This window comes from Rhincodon typus, chromosome 6 (assembly GCF_021869965.1).
Source record: "Rhincodon typus isolate 14 chromosome 6, sRhiTyp1.1, whole genome shotgun sequence".
NCBI classification, from domain to species: domain Eukaryota; kingdom Metazoa; phylum Chordata; class Chondrichthyes; order Orectolobiformes; family Rhincodontidae; genus Rhincodon; species Rhincodon typus.
The window spans coordinates 66,605,348-66,629,306 of NC_063337.1; the positions used below are offsets into that span (position 1 = coordinate 66,605,348).

At 42.3% G+C, this 23,959-nt stretch overlaps 1 protein-coding gene across 1 annotated transcript in view; it reads right to left on the reverse strand.

Annotated features, from left to right (window-relative positions):
- uggt2 (UDP-glucose glycoprotein glucosyltransferase 2) overlaps positions 1-23,959 on the reverse strand; it is a 298,559-nt gene that overhangs the window by 165,186 nt on the left and 109,414 nt on the right. The window contains exons 11-13 of the mRNA XM_048597609.1: positions 22,515-22,575; positions 13,832-13,923; positions 12,874-13,024 (exon numbers count right to left, since the gene is read on the reverse strand). Of these exons, the coding sequence (XP_048453566.1) occupies positions 12,874-13,024; positions 13,832-13,923; positions 22,515-22,575 (304 nt within the window). The remainder of the gene's footprint in view (positions 1-12,873; positions 13,025-13,831; positions 13,924-22,514; positions 22,576-23,959) is intronic.

Below are 23,959 nucleotides of genomic sequence, written 5' to 3' on the forward strand. Positions count from 1 at the left end.
AAGAGGAGGGAGTTTAGTCACTTAAAATGGCAGAATCAGAATACACCAGGCATGCTGGGAATTCAAGCTAAGCATTGGCCAAAGTATCGGTGCAAAGATATTGAAATTAACAAGCTGCAGACCCAGACAGGCAGGCTACAGCTACAGACAGCACAACACAAATTGACTAAGCCTATTTACTAGGACAATAGGAAACACTGAGCTGTTTCCGGAACAAAAGGATACTTCACACTCTTATCTGGGAAGCCTACCTGACTTACGTGCCCCTGACCTTTCAGAAATGGAGGACCAAAGACCATCTCACCATCCGCATAGCACTGCCTGATTGGGTCAGAACTGAGGAAGGGTCACCAGACCTGAAACGTTGACTGTGATCTTTTCTCCACAGATGCTGCCAGACCTGCTGAGCTTTTCCAGCAAACTTCTGTTTTCATTCCTGATTTACAGCATCCGCAGTTCTTTCGGTTTTGAATCAATTAACACTTTGCTTCAACGTAAGAAATATGCTCCACATTAAACATAATAGAACATATGGGGCGAAGAGTGTAGTTTTGTTTTTTGATTTCTCTAATGTGTACAATTTTGCTCAGAAAAATGTTCAACCAACTTCAACTACAATCAGGAAATGAAACTGTTCTTCAGTGTAAGAACAACTGATGTTAAATCTCAAACACTTATATAATTATTTCGTATTCAATATGTGGATTCACCTACGAGAGAAGGAGAGAAACTTGACCTACTCTTGGGAAATAAGGCAGGGCAAGTGATTGAGATGTCAGTGGGAGAGCACTTTGGAGCCAGTGATCATAATTCTATTAATTTCAAAATAGTTATGGAAAAGGATAGACTTAATCTAAAAGTTCAAGTTCTAAATTGTAGTAAAGCCAATTTTGACAGCATTAGGCAGAAACTTTCAAAAGTTGATTGAGAGAGGCTATTTGCAGGTAAAGGGATGTTTGGAAAGAGGGTGTCCTTCAAAAATGAGACAACGGAAGTTCAGAGACAGTATGTTCCTGTTAGTATGAAGGGCAAGGCTAGTAGGTACAGGGAGTGTTGTATGAGTAGAGAAATTGAGGCTCTCGTCAAGAAAAAGAAGGAGGCATATGTCAGTACGGACAGCTGGGATCGAGTGAATCCCTAGAGGAGTACAAGGGCAGTAGGAGTATACTTAAGAGGAAAATCAGGAGGGCAATAAACAGACATGAGTTGGCTTTAGCAAACAGGGTTAAGGAGAATCCAAAGAGATTCTATAAATACATTAAGGACAAAAGAGTGATGAGGGAGAGAATAAAAGGTGAACAAGGCTGATTATGTGTGGAATACAGGTAAGGCCGATCATCTCAGGGTGTGGATAGGTACATGGGACTAAGATATTATACCTATTACAGAAACATGGCTAAAGCAGAGACAGGACTGGCAGCTTAATATGCCAGGGTACAGGTGCATTAGGCGGCACAGAGGTGGAGGAAAGAGGGGAGGGGGAGTTGCATTTTTGATTAAGGGGAGTATCATAGCAGTAGCGAGAGATGAAGTAACTGAGGGATCATCCAGTGAGGCATCATGGGTGGTGCTAAGAAATAAGAAGGGGATGGTGACGTTATTGGAGTTGTACAAATAGTCAGGGGGAATTAGAGGAACAAATATGCAGGGAGAATGGGGAGACGTTCAGGAGCAATAGGGTTACCATAGTAGCGGATGTTAATTTTCCTAACATAGACTAGGACTGCCATAGTGTTAAGGGTTTAGGTGGGGTGGAATTTGTTAAGTGTGTTCAGGAAAGTTTCCTCAAGAGGGTCCTACTCGGGAAGGGGCAAAACTCGACCTACTCCTAGGAAATAAGGCAGGACGGGTGACTGAGGTGTCAGTGGGGGAGCACTGTGGGACCAGTGACCATTGTTCTATTGATTTTAAAATACTTATGGAGAGGGACAAAACTGGTCCACAGGTTCAAGCTGTAAATTGGGGCAAGGCAAATTTTGATGGAATTAGACAGGAGCTTGCAGGGGTTGATTGGTGTAGTTTGTTTGCAGGCAAAGGGACCTCCGGCAACTGGGAGGCCTTTAAAAATGTGATATTTAGAAATCAAGATCTATATGTTCTTGTAAGGGTGAAGGGCAAGGTTAGCAGGAGCAGGGAAACCTGGATGACAAAAGATGTTGAAGTTTTGCCAAAGAACATAAAGGCTCAGGAACAGGCAGCTGGGATGAAGGAAATTCCTGGAGGTATATAGGTGATACAGGAGAATCAGGAAGGCAAAACGGGGGCACGAGACAGCTTTGGCTGAGAAGATTAGGGTGAATCCAAAGAGATTCTTTCAGTATATTAAAGGAAAAAGAATAACTAGAGAGAGAATAGGACTCCTCAAGGACCAAAGTGGATATGTATGTGAGGAACTGCAGGAAATGGGTGAGGTCCTCAATGAATACTTCCCCTCTGTGTTTACTGTGCAGATAGACATGAAGACTTTGGAAGTTGGGCAGGTTAGTGGTGATATCTTGGGGACAGTACATATCACAGTAGAGGTAGTGTTGGACGTATCAGAATGTATGAAGGTGGATAAATCTCCTAGTCCTGACCAGATAGATCCAAGAACCCTGTAAGAGGCTAGAAAAGACATTGAGGGGGCCCTGGCTTATATATTTGCACCAACGTTAGCCACAGGTGAGGTCTTGGAAGACTGGATGGTAGCAAATGTTGTACCCTTATTCAAGAAGAGCTGCAAAGAAAGTGTAACATCTGTGGTAGGTAAGTTACTTGAGAAGATTCTAAGGGGTAAGATATATATGCACTTGGAAAGACACGGCTTGATTAGGAGTAGTCAGCATGGCTTTGTGCGTGGGAGATCATGCTTCACAAATTTGTTAGAGTTCTTTGATGAAACAACCAGGAAGGTTGATGAGGGCAGGGCAGTAAAAGTAGTCTATATGGATTTCAGTAAGGCTTTTGATAAGGTTTCACATGGTAGGCTGCTTTGGAAGGTTAGATTGCATGGAATCGAGGGAGAGCTGGCAAATTGGATACACAATGGCTTGATGGTAGGAAGCAGAGAGTAGTAGTAGAAGGATGTTTGTTGGACTGGAGGCCTGAGACTAGTGGTGTGCCTCAGGGGTCAGTGCTGGGCCCATTGCTGTTTGTTATATATATCAATGATTTGAATGAGAATGTACAAGGCATGATTAGTAAGTTTGTGGATGACACTAAAATAGACGGTATCGTGGACAGTGAGGAAGGTTATCAAAAATTGCAGCAGGATCTCGATCAGCTGAGGAAGTGGGCTGAGAAATGGCAAACGGAGTTTAATGTAGATAAATATGAGGTGTTGCATTTTAAAAAGTCAAATCAAGGTATGAGTTTCACGGTGAATGATAGGGCCTTAAGGATGTAGTGGAACACAGTGACCTTGGAGTTCAAGTGCACAGTTCTCTGAAAGTGGAGTCACAGTAGACAGGGCAGTGAAGAAGGCTTTTGGCGCACTGGCCTTCATCAGTCAGGGTATTGAGTATAGAAGTTGGGAAGTTACTTTGCAGTTGGACAGGATGATGATAAGGCTGCACTTGGAGTATTGTGTTCAGTTTTGGTCACCTTGCTATAGGAAGGATGTTATTAAACTGGAAAGAGTGCAGAAGTAATTTACAAGGATGTTGCCAGGACTCAAGGGACAGACTTATAGGGAAAGGTTGGACAAGCTAGGACTTTTTTCTTTTGAGCGTAAGAGACTGAGAGGGATCTTATAGAAGTGTATAAGATCATGAGAAGCTTGGATAGGGTGAATGCACTCAGTCTTTTTCCCAGGATTGGGGAATCGAGGACTAGAGGGCATTAGTTTAAGATAAGAGGAGAAAGAATAAATGGTTGTTTAAAAAGAAACACATTCAGATACTTCAGCTGAATAAATGGCACAGTGGCTTCGTGGTTAACACTGCTGCCTCACAGTACCAGGGACCTGGGTTCAATTCCACCCTTGGGCAACTGTCTGTGTGAAGTTTGCATGTTCTCCCTATGTCTGTGTGGAATTCATCTAGGTGCCCTGGTTTCCTCCCACAGTCCTCAGATATGCAGGCTAGGTGAATTGGCTGTGCTAAAATTGCCCATGGTGTTCAGGGGTGTACATAGATTAGGGGATAGGTCTGGGTGGTATGCTCTGAAGGTCAGTGTGGACTTGTTGGGCCAAAGGACCTATTTCCACACTGTAGGGATTCTATGAAATTTGGTACAAAAGGAAGGAGCTTATTCTGAACATTTTTTAAATCACTGCTAGTCCTTACCTGGATTATTATGTTCAATTTTTAGCTTTGCACTTTAGAAAGTCTATCAAAACGTAATGGTGGCTTCCAGAGAAGATTTACCAGAACATAGAACAGTACATCACAGTATAGGCCCTTCGGCCCAGGATGTTGTGCCAACCTATTATCCTATTCTAAGATCAAACTAACCTGTATACCCTTCATTTCACTATCATCCACGTGCCTATCGAAGAATCGCTTAAATGTCCCTAATGTATCTGACTCTACTACCACCGCTGGCAGTGCATTCCACGCACCCACCACTCTGTGTAAAGAAACTACCATTGACATCTCCCCTACACCTTCCTCCAATCACCTTAAAATTAAGCCCCCTCATGATAACCATTTCCGCCCTGGGAAAAGGTCTCTGGCTATCCACTCTATCTATGCTTCTCATCATCTTGTACACCTCTATCAAATCACTTCTCATCCTTCTTCGCTCCAATGAGAAAAGCCCTAACTCCCTGAATCTTCCCTCATAAGACCTGCCCTCCAGTCCAGGCAGCATCCTGGTAAATCTCCTCTGCACCCTCTCTAAAGCTTCCACATCCTTCCTATAATGAGGCGACCAGAACTGAACACAATATTCCAAGAGTGTTCTAACCAGGGTTTTATAGAGCTGCTGCATAACATCGTGGCTCTTAAACTCAATCCCCCTGCTAATTAAAGCCAACACACCATATATCTTCTTAACAACAAAGAATAGAACGAACAGTGAGAGACTTCTATTCCTCATTGAGACAAAGAGAAGCTGAGATTTTTCTCCTTAGGGGAAAGAAGGAACAAAAAGCATCAGCCAGCCATTCCACCCTTTTGAGTTTGCTTCATCTATAGATTATTTAACAGCTGAGTTGTACCTTAACTCCATCTCGTCAACCTGGTTCTGTTGCCCCCAAATTGTTGTCATGTAATAAAAATCTATCAATCACAATTCAACAATAATACATTCCAAAAGACCATAAGAAATAGGAACAGGAGTACATCTTTCAGCCCGTCGAGCCTTCTCCACATTCAACAGGATCATAGCTGATCTGACGTTCCTCATATCCACTTTCCTAATCTTTCACAATAACCCTTGATTCCCCTACTGATTGAGAATCTTTTTTAGCCTTAAATATATACAAAGACTACATCCCTATAGCTCTCTATTAGAAGGAGCCGCAATCCTCTGGAGAAGACATTACTCCTCATCACAGTCTTAAAATGACACCCTTCTATTCTAAAACTATGCCCTCTGGTCCTACACTCTCCTATGAGAGGAAACATCCTCTCAGTATTTACCCTGAAAAGCCACTTAAGAATCCTATATGTCTCATTGAGATCACCTCCCATTCTTCTAAATTCCAAAGAGTAGACTTTCAACTTCTTTAGCCTTTGACCATGAGATAGAGTAGCAGAATTAGGTCATTTGGCCCATCGAGTCTGCTCCACCATTCAATCATGGCTGATATGTTTTGGAGCCCTATTTTCTTGCCTTCTTCCTGTAACCCTTAAACTCAATCAATCAAAAACCTATTTATCTCTGCCATAAACGCACTCAATGACTTTGCCTTAACAGAATTCTGCAGCAATGAGTTCCACAGAATAACTACCCTTAGACTAAAGAAATTCCTCCTCATCTCAGTTCTGAACAGTCATCTCTTCACTCTGAGGGTATGCCCTTGGATCCTAGTGTCTCCTACTAGTGGAAACAACTTGTCCACATCCACCCCATTCAGCCCTCTCAATCTTCTGAAAGTATCAATGAGATTTTCGCTCATCCTTCTAAACTCTATTGAGTACAGACTACAACTTTGTATCTCTCTGTATAAGACAATCCAGGAATCATCCTTGAAGAAAAGGGTCTAGGCCCAAAACATCAGCCTTCCTGCTCCTCTGATGCTGCTTGGCCTGCTGTGTTCATCCAGCTCTACACCTTGGTATCTCTATCATCCTTGTGAACCTGTTTTGACCTGCCTCCAGTGAAATAATATATTTCCTTAAATAAAGAGACTAAGGGGACCAAAATTGCTCACAGTACTCCAGATATGGTCTCAACAGTTGCAGCAAGACTTCAATATTCCTACACTCAACCCCCAACTCCCTTGATGTTGCAGCTCTGTACTGTTCTTCTCAATTTAAATAATATTCTGTTCTTCAAAAATGAAAAACTTCACACTTTCCCACATTATACTCTATTTGCCGACTTTTTGCCCACTTAATAACGTATCGACATCACTCCATAAACTCTAAACAAAAAAACTACGAAATCAGAAACAAAACCTGAAATTGCTGGAAAAACTCAGTAGTCCTGGCAGCATCTGGAGAGAAAACAGAGTTATCATTTCGGGTCCGGTGACCCTTCTCTGAATTGATCATAGCTAGGAAAAGGTTGGTACATTGGCTAAAGATGGGGTGGGAGTAGCAGGCAGGTGTACATCTAGAGAGAGAAACACAGTTGGGCAGAGAAGAGAATTTTGTTATTCATTTGCGGGATGTAGACGTCACTGGCTTGCCAGCATTTATTGCCCATTCCTAGTTGCCCTTGAGAAGGTCAATGTGAGCTACCTTCTTGAACTGCTCCTGTCCACCTGTTGTGGGTTGACCTACAATGCCATTACGGAAGGAATTCCAGGATTTTGACACAGTGACAATGAAGGAAAAGAAAAATATTTCCAAGTCAGGATGGTGGGTGGCTTGGAGGGAATTTGAAGGTGGTGGTGTTTCTATTTATCTGCTGCCCTGTCCTTCTAGATTGAAGCAGTCATGGGTTTGGAAGTTCTGTCTAAGTATCTTAGGTGAATTTCCCCACTGCATCTTGTAGATAGGCCACATGCTGCTACTGGGCGTTAGTGGTGGAGGGAGTGGATTCTTGAGGATGTGTGCCAATCAAGCGGGCTGCTTTGTCCTGGATGGTGTCAAGCTTCTTGTGTGTTGCTGAAGCTGCACCCATCCAGGCAAAGGGGTGTATTCCATCACACTCCCAACTTGTGACATGTAGATGATAGGCAGTTTTGGGATGTCAGGAGGTGAGTTACTTGCTGCAGTACTCCTAGCCTCTGACCCGCTCTTGTAGCCACTGTGTTTATGTAGCAAGTCCAGTTGAGTTTTTGGTCAATGGTAACGCCCAGGATGTTGATAATGGGGCAGTCAGTGATGGTGACACCATTGAATGTCAATGGGCGATGGTTAGATTGTCTCTTATTGGCGATGGTCATTGCCTGGCATTTGTGTGGCATGGATGTTACTTGCCACTTGTCAGCCCAAGCCTGGATATTGTCCAGATCTTGTTGCATGTGAACTTGAACTGCTTTAGCATCTGTGGAGTCATAAATGGTGCTGAACACTGTGCAATCATTGGGGAACTTCTCCATTTCCGACCTTATGATGGACGGAAGGTCATTGATGAAGCAGCTGAAGATGACTGGGCTGAGGACACTACCCTGAGGATCTCCTGCAGAGAAGTGCTGGAGCTGAGATGACTGACTTCCAACAACCATAATCAGGTATGAATTCAACCACCAGAGAGTTTGCTCCCTGATTCCAGTTTTGCTAGGGCTTTTTGATGCCACACTTGGTAAAATGTGGCCTTAGTGTTAAGGGCTGTCACTCTCACCTTACCTCTGTAATTCAGTTCTTTTGTCCATGTTTGAACCAAGGCTGTCATGAGATCAGGAACTAGTGACCCTGGCGGAAACCAAACTGAGCATCACTGAGTAGGTTATTGCTTAGCAGGGGCTGTTTGATAGTAGTGTTGATGACACCTTCCATCATCTTGCTGATGACTGAGGTCGACTGAAGGGACAATAATTGGCTGGGTTGGATTTGTCCTGCTTTTTGTATATAAGACATACCTGGGCAATTTTCCATTGTTGGGTAGATGCCTGTAGTTTTAACTGTACTGGAAGAACTTGGCTAGGGTAGTGGAATGTTCTGGAGCACAAGTCTTCAGTACTATGGCTGAAATGTTTTCAGGGCCCATAGCCTTTGTAGTATCTCATGTTTCCAACCGTTTCTTTATATCACATGAAGTGAATCAAATTGGCTGAAGATTGGTATCTGTAATGCTGCGGACCACTGGAGGAGGCCGAGATGAATCATGCACTCGCCACGTCTGGCTGAAAATTGCAGCGAATGCTTCAGCCTTATCTTTTGCACTGATGTGCTGGGCTTTTCCATTATTGAGGGTGGGGATATTTGTGGAGACTCCTCCTCTCATGATTTGTTTAATTGTCCACCACCATTCATGGCTAGATGTGGCAGGACTACAGAACTTAGATCTGATCCAATGGTTGTGGGATTGCCTAGGTCTGTCTATCACTTGCTGCTTATGCTGTTTGGCATGCAAGTAGTCCTGTTTGGTTGCTTCATCAGGTTGACAGCTCATTTTCTGCTATTCCATGGCACTGCTCCTGTCATGCCCTCCAGGATTGATCCCCTGGCTTGATGGTAATGGTTGAGTGGGAGCTATGCCGGGCCACAAGGTTGCAGATTGTGCTGGAGTATAATTCTGCTGCTGTTGATGTCTGACAGTGCATCCTGGATGCCCAATCTTGAACTACTAGACATGTGCGAAGTTTTTCCTACATAGCATGGTGATAGTGCCACACAAAATGATGAAAGTTATTCTCAATGTGAAGGAGGGATTTCTCTTCCACAAGGACTATGCAGTGGTTTGTCTTACCAATACTGTCATGAATAGATGCATCTGCAGTCTCTAAGATAAGCTTATTTTTCAAGTATGTTTTTCCCTCTTGTTGGTTCCCCCATCACCTGCTGCAGACCCAGTCTGGCAGCTATGTCTTTTTGGACCCAATCAGCTCGATCAGTAGTCCTTCTGCCAAGCCACCCTTTGTGATGGACATTGAAATCCCCTACCCAGAGTACACTTTGTGCCCATTGCCATTCTCATTGCTTCCTCCAAGTGTTGTTCAACATGGAGGAGTACCGATTCAGCAGCTGAGGGAGGACGGTATGTGGTAATCAGCAGGAGGTTTCCTTGTCCATATTTAACCTGAAGCCATTAGACTTCAATGGGGTCCGTTAATGTTGAGTACACCCAGGGCAAATCCTGGAGAATAAATAGCTGCTAGTAGGGACCATTAGTGGCTGGCAATGTGTTATTTGTAGTAGCAGCTCATGTGATGACGAAGCCTAGTGTGTAGGGGTTGGGGTAAGGACACTGGGGAAGGTGCTCAAGCCCTAAAATTGTTTAACTTGATTTTGAGTCCAGAAGGCTGCAACGTTCCCAAGTGGAAAATGAGGTATTTTTCTTCCAGCTCGTATTGAGCTTTGCTGGAGCACGGTAGCAATCCCCAGACTGAGATTTTGGCCAAGGAACACTTTGGTGTTTTGGATTGGCAGGCAACTGGAAGCTCAGAGTCATTTTGCTGAGGGAATGTAGGTGTTCTGCAAAGTGGTCACCCTGTCTGCACTGCATTTCCCCAGTGTGGGCATTGTGAGCAACGAATACTGTAGACTAGATTGAAGGAAGTGCAGGTAAATTACTACTTTACCTGGAAGGTGTATCTGGGGCCTCGGATATTGAGGAGGGAGGAAGTAAATGGACAGCTTTACGATTGCAAGGAAGGGGTGTTGGAAGTGGTGGAGGAGTTAGCCAAGGTGTCCCGGAGGGAACGGTCCCTGCAGAAGGCTGACAAGGGAGGGTATCTGGTGGTGACATCTGGTGAGGTGAGATGAGGAAATGGCGGCTAATGATCCTTTGGATATGAATGTTGGTGGGATGCTAGATGAAGACAAAGGGGACCCTATCGCTGTTGTGGGAGGAAAGAGAGGGGCTGAGGGCCGAAATGCGAGAGATGGGTCACATTTGGCTGAGTGCCCTTTCAACCATGGTGGTTGAGAATCCTTGGTTGAGGAAGAAGATGGAAATTTTGGAGGCCCCCTTGTCGAAGTTGGCTTCATCAGAATAATTGTGACAGGGATGGAGGAACTGGACGAATGGAATAGAATCTTTACAGGAAGCAGAGTGTGAGGGTGTATAGTCAAGGAAGCTGTGGAAGTAGGTCGGTTTGTCTCAGATATTGGTGACCAGCCTATCCCCAGAAATGGAAATAGAGATGGCAAGGAAGGGAAGAGAGTAGTCAGAGATGAAGCAGGTGAAGTTGAGAGCTGATTGGAAATTGGAAGCGAAATAGATAAATGTTTCCAATTCTGGATGAGATCTGCATGACAATATCATCAATCTACTGGAGAAAGTGTTGTGGGTGAGGGCCAGAGTACAACTGGAATAAGGAATGTCTCACGTACCTCACAAAGAGACCGGAATAACTGGGGTCCATGCAGGTACCCATGGCCACACCTTTGACCTGAAGAAAATGGAAGAAGTTAAAGGAGAAGTTGTTCAAAGTGAGGTTCAGCTCAGCCAGGCAGAGGAGGATGGTGGTAGTTGGGGATAGTTCTGGCCTTTTCTCCAGGAAAAAACAGAAAGCCCTGAGACCATCCTGATGGCAGTGAATGTATAAAGGGATTGTACATTCATGGTAAAGAGGAGGCCGAAGGCTGCAAACTGGAAATTTTGAAACTGATGTAGAGCGTTAGAAGAATCCCAGACGTTAATAGGAAGGGACTAGACAAGTGGAAAAAATGAATTGAGTCGTGATAGGAAGAGATGAGTTCTGTGGGACACAAGCAGGCAGAAAGAATGGGTCTGCCAGGGCAATCCTGTTTGTGGATTTTGGGAAGGAGGTAGAAGTAGGTTGTGCAGGGTTTGGCAACTATGAAATTGGAGGCAGTGGAGAGGAAACCACCAGATGAAATTAGATTAATGACCGTTGTGGACACAATAGCCTGGTGTTCTATGGTGGGGTCATGGTTCAGGGGAGTTAGGGGGAGGTATCTGAGAGTTGGTGCTCAGCCTCTGTAATGTAGAGATACACCTACATTCCATTTGCAAGAAGAACCCTAAACTTCTGGTTGCTGACCACTTCAACACATCAGCCTCTTCCCTGGCCAACATCTCTGCCTCAGGCTTGCTGCAGTGCACCAGTGAAGCTCAGCACAAGCTGGAAGAACAGCACATCATTTTCCGCTTGGGAACCTTGCAGCCTTCTGGATTCAATTTCAACAATTTTAGGGTTTGAGCACCTTCGCCCATGTCCGTACCCCAACCCCTACAGACCTGGTCTTGTCATCACATGGGTTGCTACCACCTACAACCATTGTCAGCCACTAATGGTACCCATTAGCAGCTATTCATTCTCCCAGGCTGACCTTTTCATAATTTTTTTGTCCGACCAACTGTTTTTCTCTCTCTCTTGGCTCTATCTCCACCTATCATTTACTCTTCTCCCCTCCCCCTACCCCATCTTTGGCATATATACCAATCTTTCATAGCTACAATCAGATCTGAAGAAGAGTTACTGGACGTGGGACGTGAAGTGTGAAACTCCACTTTTTCTCCACGATGCTACCAGACCTGCTGAGTTTTTTCAGCAATTTCTGTTTATGTTTTTCTCCATAAACTGTATCCAACTTGTCTTTCCATCTATTTTTGTATCATTTGCAGATATTACTTTAGCACATTCACTTCCTTCCTCCAAGTCATTAATATATATTGTAAATAGTTGTGTCCTAGCATTGATCCCTGTCATACCCCACTAGTTACAAGTTGCCAATGTGAAAAAGAACCCTTTTCCCTATTTGCTGTTTCCTGACTTCAGCCAATTCTCTACCTATGCAAATACATTACTGAACTTCCACCACTGCGGGCTCTTATCTTATGACTTAACCTTTTCTGAAGTACTTTGTTGAACGCCTTCTGAAAGTACATATACACCCTATTAGTTCTCCTCTGTCCACTCTGCTAGAGCCATTCTCAAAAAACTTTAACAAATTAGTCAGACAGGATCTCCCCTTCATGAAACCATGCTGACTCTGCCTGATTAGATTATGATTTTACAAATGTGCTGCTATTACTTCCTTAACAAGTGATTCCAACATTTTTCCAACAATAGATGTACATTCAGCATTGACCTTGCTTCAACTCCATTTTGAGTGAGAGTTCTAGGTTTTCACTAGTCATAGGGTGATTAAATCACAGATGTTTAAAAGTAGGAGTTTTAATAGACAAATAAGAACATTATTTGCATTCACAAGAGGGTTAGTTATCACAAGACATAGTTGCACAATAAATGGCACAAAACTGAGGGGTGAAAAATTACGTAGCAACGTGTTAAATTTGGAATACACTACCTGAAAGGACTGCAGAAATAGGTATACAGTTGACAACAAGAAATTTTCAGGGGCATGGGATAAAGAACAGGGGCATGGAACAAATAAGGAGCCTTAAAAGACCCAGCCCTGAAGCAATGGCATGATTGGACTTCTGCAATCTTTTAATCTGTAGTTAGACATGTCATCCATTGTGTCACTGACACACTCAACTGATTAGGCTTCTGATTTACTGTTTCCTCCAGGACATCCACTAATGGTGATGCTATAATAAAGTTATAGACAGCCTCCACACAACTATAATGGCAACAAATGGTTGCTAATAATCATATTTGAAGAATAGCTCGAGTTCAAAAGGTGAGCATGCACTGATAACACAAACACATGCACTTCGCATAATAATGCATAATATACCAACAATTATGGCAGAGTGTCGGATATCAAGTGCTGGGCTTTCCTCCATTGGATAAATGTTCAGACTCAGAAGTTTGCTTAGATCTTTGTCTTTGATCCCAAGGTTATAAAGACCATCCATAAGTTTCCCTTCCTGTCTGAGGATATCTAGGATACTGAAAGAAAGCACATGGATTAATGTGGTTTACTGACAGAGAATGACATCCTCCCTTAAGAGGATGTCAAGACTGCCACAGAGGGAAGCTGTAGACCTAAGAGAGAATCAGGTCTGGGGTCGTACTGTCAGAGTAGGAATGTCAAGGAGTGCTGAAGGGTTCGGAACTTGAAGGGTTCTGAATTTAAACGGAACATATCACAGAGGAGAGAATGAAAGGGGCTACGTAACAGGATAAAGAAAATTGAGGACAGTGTAGGTGAAATCAAAGGTATGGTTTCAGGTCTGCAGCAACGACCAGGACATGTACAAAAACAAACATATACAATCTGCGAAAGAAAAATGATGCAGCAGAAAAGTATATGGGCAGCTTCAGTGAGGTGAATTTTTCCTTTATAATATCACTTGATTATGTCATTCCTTCAAACTTATCTCTCCCATTCCCTCCTCCATCCCCGTCATTCTCCTTCAAGGTTCCATATCATTCTTCTTTACTTTTACTCTGCAACCTTACAGCCGCATCAGCCATGGGAATGGGCCGCATGAGGAGACTGTGTCTAATTTTATTCACTGCTACTGAGCAGATCAAATGGGAAACTTCAGAGACAGACTTTGAGCTGTTCATAGCTGTTCTAACAGAGTTAGTGGGAGATACACAGGTGGTCCTTGTTTACAGGGATAAAAGTACTTTTTGAATCCATAAATTAATATATCTAGTAACGAAATAGCATGTTAAAATTCTGAAGAGGAAAGACTTTAATGTGGTAATGATCGAACTATAACTGTAAATAAGGCCATTTGTACCCACCTGAACGGACTATGAGTTTCCAGATCAATACGTATCCCATTTATAAATAACGCTGAATCTCCAGGTTGAAGTCCTAAAGTTTCTGCAAGGAACTAAATAAGGCAAATGGACATTATCATGCTTTGCTAATGCAGCAAGTGAAATTTATCAAATTCAATGACATTTGCAACATTTTCCCCAGTTCTGGACATATCTAGCGAAGCTCAGTATCATTGACTGTTAGGTGAACAATCATCTCAATATTTCTAAGTTTAGCTAGCGTAAAATGCAATTATCAGTGACATAAAAATTAAAACCAAACATTACTAGTTCAAAGATAAACTGGAAGTATATTTCTTACAGCTTTTGGAGATATAAGAACAAAGAACAGTACAGCACAAGAACAGGCCCCTTCGGCCCTCCAAGCCTGAGCCAACACATTTTGCCCCTCCATATTAAAACTGTCTTCACTTACAGGATCCATATCCTTCTGTTCCCATCCTACTCATGTATTCGTCTAGGTGTTTCTTGAATGCTGCTTTTGTCTCTGCTTCCACCACCTCCTCTGGCAGTGCATTCCAGGCACTCCCCACCCTTTGTGTGAAAAATGTGCCTCACACATCTCCTTTAAACTTCCCCTCTCGCACTTTGAACCTGTGTCCCCTCGTAATTGACCCCTCCACCCTTGGAAAAAGCCTCATACTTTCCACTCTTTCCATGCCATTCACAATCTTATAAACTTGAATTGGGTCACCCCTCAACCTCCTGTGTTCCAGTGAAAACAAACACCGTCTACTCAACCTTTTTTCATAGCTAAAATCTCCCATACCAGGTAACATCTTAGTAAACCTTTTCTGTACCCTCTCTAAAGCATCCACATCTTTCTGGTAGTGTGGTGACCAGAACTGTATGCAATATTCCAAGTGTGGAATCAGTATACTTCTTTCTTTTACGTCTTTACTGATACAAGTTTTATTGAAGGGTTTATGGCATCCATTGTTACATGGAAATGTTGTTCAAATATTATTGGAACACTGTTAAATTAACTGGACTTCTACTTTGTTACAGATGAATACACTGACATATCACTGCTTCTACATCTTTTCTTAAATACTATTAGTATATTTCTGCTAATGGTGTTGTAAAAACTGCCAGATTGTATTCCCATTTGTGTTACACTAGTGATAAAACTAAACTACCAAAATTGTAAGGTCAAATCGTTATATTCATTACAGTTTTCTGAAATTAAACTCAAGACTTTTGTTTCTGTAAATCAATCCCAAACTCTACCTACTCTGTTGAAATATGTCAGCTGAGGTATCAACCCAAAATATTACTACAGCAACAGACTGAAATACAGACAGGCAAATTCCTTTATCCACTAAAAATGAACAGGTACATCAGCTTTTGAATAACTGCTAAAGGTGTATTATCATTGCAAAATACAAAAATTATTTAGATTGACTGAAGTTAGCACAAATTTCATTGGCATCATTGCAGTGATGTACCAAAATGCTCCACTGATCAAGATATTTTCATCTTCATAATATTTTTGCTTCTTAAAGTAATTGGTTTCAATGAAAGCCTAAGGGGATTGACAGGACAGAAAACGATCTGGTTTCCTTTAGGGAAGAAAATCTGTTGTCCTTATGCAGTCTGGCCTACACGTTACTCCAGACCCACAACAATATGGTTGACTCTTAACTGCCCTCTGAAAAAGCATATGAAAGCCACACATTTCAACAGGAACAAGGAATGGACATTAAATGCTGGCCTAGTCAAACATGCACAGATGCCATGAACAAATTAAGATAAAACCTAATATTATAGATAAATATTAAAGATGTAGGAAATGTGGAAAAAAAATTTAAAATGCTGGAAATACTCAGCAGATCAGATGACATGTATAAAGAGGAATGGGGTTAAGGGGCTGGATCTTTTGAGGAGTTCCAACCTCACAAGGAGTTGAATCTAGAACAGATGTCACTGTTTAAAAATAAGAGGTCACCATTTAAAACAGAGATGATAATTTTTTCTATCAGAGGAACATGGGTCTTTGGAACTCTCTTCCTGAAAGGGGTGGAAGCAAAATATTTTAATTATTTAAAGATAGAGGTAAAAAGATGTGTGTTAAAGAAGGGTATGAAAGGTTAGCAGGGTCCACTGTTTGTCATTTATATAAATGATTTGGATGAAAATATAGGAAGCACGGCTCGTAATTTTGTGGATGACACCAAAATTGCTGGGATAATAGACAGTGAGGAAGGTTATCTAAGATTACAAAGGGATCTGGTCAATTGGGCCAATGGGCTGAGGACTGGCAGATGGAGTCTAATTCAGATAAATTCAAAGCATTGCATTTTAGTAAGACGAACAAAAGCAGGACATACACGATTAATTGTAGGGTCCTGGGGAGTGTTGTAGAACAGAGAAATTAAGGGGTTCAAGTGCATATTTGTTGAAAGTTGCATCACAGGTAGACAGAGTGGTAAAGAAGTCATTTGGCATGCTTGCCTTCACTGCTGAGACCATTGAACATAGGAGTTGGGATGTTGAGGTTATACAGTATGTTGGTGAGGCAAATTTTGGAGCTCTGGTTGCGCTGCCATATGAAGGATATTATTAAGCTGGAGAGGGTGCAGAAAAGATTTACAAGGAAGTTACTGGGACTGCAGGGTTTGAGTTATAAGGAGAGGCTGGAGAAGCTGGGACTTTTCTCACTGTAGCATAGGAGGTTGAGGGGTGACCCTATAAAATCATGAGGGACATTGACAGGGTGATTGGCAAAGGTCTTTTCTCTAGGGTTGGGGAGTTCAAAACTAGTGGGCATAATTTTAAGGTGAGAGGAGAAAGATTTAAAAGGGGCCTGAGGGGCAACATTTTCCACACAGAGTGTGGTTCAGATGTGGAATGAACTGCCAGAGGAAGTGGTAGATGCAGGTACAGCTACAACATTTAAAAAACATTTGGATAGGTACATGAACAAGAAAGGTTCAGAAGGATATGGTCCAAACACAGGCAAGTGGGACTAGTTTCGTTTGGGAAATTTGGTTCACACAGACGAGTTGGACTGAAAGATCTGTTTCCATGCTGTACGACTCTATGGGTAAGTAGGAATGTGGGTTTGAGACTACAATTAGATGAGCCATGACCTTATTAAAAGGTGGAGCCAGGTCAAGGGGCAGATTGGCTTACACATGCTCTTAGTTTGTATGGTCATGTACAATTTTGATCTCCTTACCTAAGGAAGGATATACTTGCCATAGAGGGAATTGATGTAGGTTCTCACAAACTGATCTGTGGGAGTTACAATACTGCTCTATAAGAAATGATTGAAGAGTTGAGGCTCATACTCTCTAGAGTTCAGAAGACAGAGAGTGATTTCATTGAAGCATACAAAATCCTTACAGTGGCTTGCCAGCGTAGATGCAGGAAGGATATTTCCCATAGCTGTGGTCTAGAACAAATCTTAGAATAAGGGGCAGGGTATTTAAGACTGAGATGAGGAATTTATTCACTCAAAGGATGATGAATGTTTGGAATCCGCTACCTCAAAGAGCACTGGAGGCTCCAACATTTGTTTCTATTCTTTCATAAAATGGGGGCATCCCTGACAAGGCCAATTTTTGTTGCCTATCACTAATTGCTGTTGAACTGAGTGGCCTATTGGGCCATTTTAGATGGCAGTTAAGAGTCAACCATTGGGATGGTCCGGAGTCACATGTAGGCCAGACTGGATAAGGATGGCAGATTTCATTTTCTAAAGAACTACTATGGACCAGAGAGGTTTTAGGACAATCATGGCAGTTGACATGGTCACCATTACCGAGACCAGCTTTGTATTCCGGATGTGTGGGACGGCACGGTGGCTCAGTTGTTTGCACTGCTGCCTCACAACGCCAGGAACCTGGATTCAATTCCAGCATCAGGCGACAGTCTGTGTGGAGTTTGCACGTTCTCCCAGTGTCTGCGTGGGTTTCCTGTGGGTGCTCTGGTATCCTCCCACAGACCAAAGATGTGCAGGTTAGGTGGATTTGCCAAGCTAAATTGCCTATAGTATCTAGGGATGTGCAGGCTAAGTGCATTAGCCATGGGAAATGTGAGGTTACAGAGAGAGGGTAGAAGGGTGGATCTGTGTGGGATGCTGTTTGGAGGGGCAGTATGGACTTGATGGGCTGAATGGCCTGCTTCCAAACTATAGGGATTCTATGAATTAAAATTCCATCAGCTGCCAAGGTGGGATGTGAGCTCATGCCCTCAAACCATTAAGATTAGTCTTTGGATTATTATTCCACTGACATTAGCCCAACACCATCTCCTCAGTATTTAACAATGTTCAGCTCACAGATCAATAGTTTTCTAGATAATAAATAAGTCAAGAAATATAGGAATAGTCATAGAATCCCTACAGTGTGGAAACAGGCCCTTTGGCCCGACAAGTCCATACTTCCCGTCCGAACAGCATCCCACTCCAACTCATTCCCCTACCTCTCCATTTCCCCATGTCTAACCCATCTGGACACTACGGGCAATTTGGCATGGCCAATCCACCTACCCTGCACATCTTTGGACTGTGGGAGGAAACCGGAGCACCCGGAGGAAACCCACGCAGACATGAGCAGAATGTGCAAACTCCACACAGACAGTCACCCAAGGGTGGAATCGAACCCAGGTCCCTGGCTGTGAGGCAGCAGTGCTAACCACTGAGCCACCGTGCCGCCCATCGGGATCTACCGCACAGAAAAAATGCCCGTTGGTCCATTGCTTCCATGCCAGTCGAAAAAAATCATCCTAATTACTCTAATCCCATTTTCCAGCACTTGACCCTTGTTTGCCCTGGTATTGCAAGTGCACGTCTAAATACTTCCTAAATAGGACTTAGAATAGCACAGCACAGGAAAAGGCCCTTCAACCCGCCATGTCTGTGCCAACCATGATGCCCTTCTAAACTAATCCCAACAGCCTGCACATAGTCCATATCTATTTCCTGCTTGTCCATGTGTCTGTCTAAATGCCTCTTAAATATGCTATCCTGCCTGCTTCTACCACCTCCCTGTCAGCACGTTCAAGGCACCTACCACCCTCAATGTAAAAAATTTGCCTTGCACATGTCCTTTAAACTTTTCTCCTTTCACCTTAAACCTATGCTCCTTAGTAGTTCACTCTTAGAAAAAGATTCTGACAATCTAACCTATCCATGTCTCTCATAGCTTTATATACTTCAGTCAGCTTAGTCCCCAACCTTCCATGCTTGAGCGAAAACATCCAAATTCGTCCAACGTCTCCTTATAGCTAATACACTCCAATCAAGCAACATCCTGGTAAACCTCTTTTGCACCTTCTTCAAAGCCTCCACATCCTTTTTGTAATGTGGTGATCAGAACTGCATACAATATTCCAAAATGTGGCCCAACTAAAGTCTTATACAGCTGCAAAATTACTTGCCAACTTTTATACCCAATGCTGTGACCGATTAAAGCAAGCATACCACATGCCTTCTTTATCACCTTATCCACTTGAGTTGCCACTTTCAGGGATTTATGGACTTGCACCCCAAGATCCCTCTGTATATCACTGCTCCTAAGGGCCCTTCCATTTACAATATACTTTCCTCTTTCACCTGGCCTCCCAAGATGCATTACTTTACATTTGTCTGGATTAAACTCCATCTGGCCTATATCTTGCTGGATCTTTTGACAACCTTCCTCACTATCCACAACTCCACAGTTTTTCATGTCACCTGCAACTTACTAATCAGACCACCTGCTTTTTCAAAAACTCATTTATTTATATATAACAACTGAGATCTCAGCACTGATCCTTGTGGAACACCACTGGTTACATAGCTCCAGTAGAAAACAAAACATCAACAACTATCATCTGTCTTCTATGACAAAGCTAATTTTGTATCCAAACTGTGATCTCACAATGCATACCACGTGAGTTAATATTCTGGACCTGTCTACCAGAAGGCACCTTGTCTAGTAAAGTTCTTGTACAGAATATCCACTGCCCTACCCTCATCAATCATCTTCATCACTTTCCCAAAAAATTCAAGTTTGTGAAACAAGATCTCCCCCCATAAAGTCATGCTGACTATCCCTAATAAGTCCATTCTTCTCCAAATGCGAGTAAATCCTGTCCCTAAGAATCTTCTCCAATAATTTCCCTACCACTGAAAGAAGGCTAACTGGCTTGTAATTCCCTGGATTATCCCTGTTGGCCTTCTTCAGAAAAGGAATAGCTATTCACCAGGCTTCTGGGACCTTGCCTGTAGCTACAGAAAATATAAAGAAGTCTGTCAGGGCCCAAGAAATCTCCTGTCTTGCCTCCTTCAGTGTCCTGGGAGAGATCCCATCAGGCCCTGGTGACTTGTCTATCTTAATGTTTGTCAAGACACCCAACACGTGCTCATTCATAAAATTGACATGCCTTAGACATCAAAAAATTCCTGCCTAAACCTACCAGCATCCACATCCCTCTCCTTGGCAAATACTGATGCAAAGTACTCTTTAAAGGCCTCACACACCTCTTCTGGCTCCACGCATAAATTCTCTCCTTTGTCCTTGAGCGGACCTACCCTTTCCTTAAATACCCTCTTGCTCCTAAAAAACATACAAAATGACTTGAGATTCTCCTTTAATCCTACTTGCCAACGACATTTCATGGTCCCTTCTAGTTCTCCTAATTTCCTGTTTAAGTTTTTTTCTGTTTCCTTTATACTTTACAAGGGCCTAATTGATTACAATTTTCTAAACATTACGCAGGCTTCCTTTTTCTTTTTAACTAACCTTTCAATATCTCTTGTCATCCAAGGTTCCTAAATCTTGCCATCCTTATCTTTCATCCCCACGGCAACATGCCAGTCCTGAACATGCCAGCAACTGCCCTTTAAAAGATTCCCACGTGTCAGATGTGGATTTACCTTCAAACAGCCAACCCCAATCTAATTTCTCCATTTCCTCCCTAATAGCATTGTAATTAGCCTTCCCCCTTGGCATCGAAGACCCTGGTACTAAGGGACTCCCAGTCAATATTGGAGAAGTTAAAATTATTTACTACAACAACCTTATTGTTTTTAACATAATTCCATAATCTGCTTTTATATCTGTTCCTTTATCTCCTGCTGGTTATTGGGAGGCCTATAATACACCTACCATTGTCATTGCACCTTGCTTATTCCTGAGTTTGAAAATTACGGCCTCGCTGGATGAACTATCCCAGATGTCCTCTTTTAGTACAGTTGTGAAATTCTCCCTAATCAGTTATGCAACTCCTCCGCCCCTTTTACACCCCTCTCTATCATCACGCATGAAACATCCAAACCCTGGAATGCTAAGCTGACTGTCTTGCCCTTCTCTCAAGCAAGTTTCTGTAATGGCTACAGTATTGTAATTCCATGTACTAATCCAGGCTTTAAACTCATCTGCTTGACCTTTCACATTCCTTGCATTAAAATAAACACACTTCTGACCACCAGTTTAGCTGTGTGCACTAATCTGGTCCTGCCTGTCTTTCCTATGAAAATTATTTAACTTAATGTCAACTTTCTCCTCAACCACTCCACATACTGACCGAAATATCATGATGGCTTCTGCCTCTACCACCCCTGCAGACAGTGAGTTACAGATTCCCACCATCCGCTGGATTAACAATGTTTTTCCTCACGCCTTCTCTAAACCTTCTGCTCTTTACTTAAATCTATGCCCTCAGTCATTGATCCCTCCACCAAGGTGAAATGCTTCTTCCTATCCACTCTATCTATGCCCCTCATAATTTTTATGCTCTCAATTATGTCCCCTCTCAGTCTCCTCTGCTCTAAGGAAAACAACCCAGCTGGTCCAATCTCTCTTCACAACTGAAAATCTTCAGTCAGGCAATATCTTGGTAAGTCTCCATTCCACCATCTCCAGTGCTATCACATCACCCCTGTAATGTGGATTCTAGAACTGCACACAATACTCTAGCTATAGCCTAACCAATATTTTATACAGTTCCAGCATAACCTCCCTGCAGTTAAATTCTATGCTTTAGCTAACAAACACAAGGAATCCATATGCATTCTTAACCATTTTATCCACCTGTCCTGACAGTTTAAGGAACCAGTGTATATGCACACCAAGATCCCTCTGTTCCTCAGTGCTTTTCAGGTTGCAGGAAAAACAAGTGTTGAGGTAGAAAATTAGCCATGCTCAGGCTTGAGGGGCCAAAAGAGCTATTCCAGTGTATTTATATTTCTAAAATTTATTAAATTATTAAAAATGTCATGCAATAAATTTAACTTCCTCAAATTGTCCCAAAATCCAAGCAACTCAGAAAAATACAACAGGACTTTTCAACTTATACTTCTTGATTTATATGGAAATAATAATGTTAACAAGATCAATAGAATTGTCCAAACTGGTAACAATTGAGCAAACCCAAGGAGAGGAATTTGCAAAGTGCCAGCATCTGGTTTCCAAAATGATAAATAGCCAGATTCTGGAGCTGCAATCCTTGAAACATGTGTGAGTGTTCTCTCTAACCAATAGATTAATTCAGAGTTTTCAAAAGGGTTCAGGAAGCATGTAGTTTATTAAATTCATAATTTTCCACTGGTAAATGCATCTTTCTTTCTAGACAGCTTGAAATCAAATGTAACCATATTTGAACCATGGTCAAGATCACTGGAGATGTACAGTTTCTCTGATAGAAACAGGCCTACCTTTTGATTTGCCTCAATTTCATCTCGCATTTCCTGGTTTACTGCTATTCTTGTCAGAGATCTATGGCAGAATTCAAATAAAGTATTTTAGTAACAGAAATTATGTGATGTTATCTTTTCTCTACTCTGTGATTTGTTAGAGCTGTGTCTTACACAAACATGAATGCTGGGACTCGAGTAAGCTCTGCCTGAGTGTCTCTTTTGGTCATCATTTCAACTGTGTTTAGCAAGCTAATGGATATGGCAGGATTGCAATAGTATAAGACAGTTGCAAATAACCGATCTCGTAAATGTGATTTTACGCAAAGTCAGCACCTGGTTATCAAGACAATGTGCGATAACTGGAAGTAGTGCGTATTCTGGGATGTTGATACAGCAAATGCGTCCTCCATTAGCTCTTCAGTTTTGCCCTAACACTTACATGAAATGCAGTTGTAAATCATATATCAGAATTTAATGAACAAAATTTGTCATTAGCAATAATAAACACCATTGCGTACACACGGTTTAAGTTTTTTGTTTCCATGGATGGGAATATGTATGAACAACTTCATATCCACTGCATCACAAAAGCTAACATACAAAAACATAAACATATCATTCGAAGCAGGAAGTGGTCACTCGGCCCTACGAGCCTTCTCCGCCATTCAATTAGCTGAGCTGATTACTCCACAATCCTGCATACCCCTTTCTCGTCAAGACCTATCTATCTCTGCAAATATTCAAGGACTCTGCTTCCACTGTGTTTTGAGGAAGGGAGCTCAAAAGATTCATGAATGAGAGAACAAAATCGTCCTTCTTATTGTCTTAGATAGATGACCCCTGACTTTGAAACAACGATCAGATATTTCTAGATTCTCCCGCAAGAGTAAGCATCCCCTTTAAGACCTCTCAGGATCCTTCAGGATATGTTTCAATCAAGGTACTCTTACTCTTCTAAACTCTAGTGGATACAAGCAAGGCCTGTTCAAACTTTCCTCAGAAGATAACCTGTCTGTTTGGGGTAAATCTGCATTTTGTCACTGAGCTGTTACTGTAATGGAAGGAAGGCGATGGCCTAGTGGTATTGTTGCTAGCTAAGTAATCCAAAGACCAGGGAAATGTTCTGGGAAACTGGGTTCAAATCCCACCTTAGGACACAGTGGCATTTGTATTCAATACAAGAAATCTGGAAGTACAGGTTTAATGATCATTATTAAGCCATTGGCGATTATTGTCTGATCTTCATCTAACAGCAACCTGGCTGACTCTTAACTGCCGTATGAAATGGCCAAGCAGGCCATTCAGTTATATCAACCACACGAAAGGAGAATGAAACAGAGTGGCCACCTGGTATCAACTTAGGCATTGGAAATAACACAGCAAACATAACCTTGTCAACCCTGCAAAGTCCTCCTTACTAATATCTGGGGCTAGTGCCAAAATTGAAAGCATAGTCTAACAGA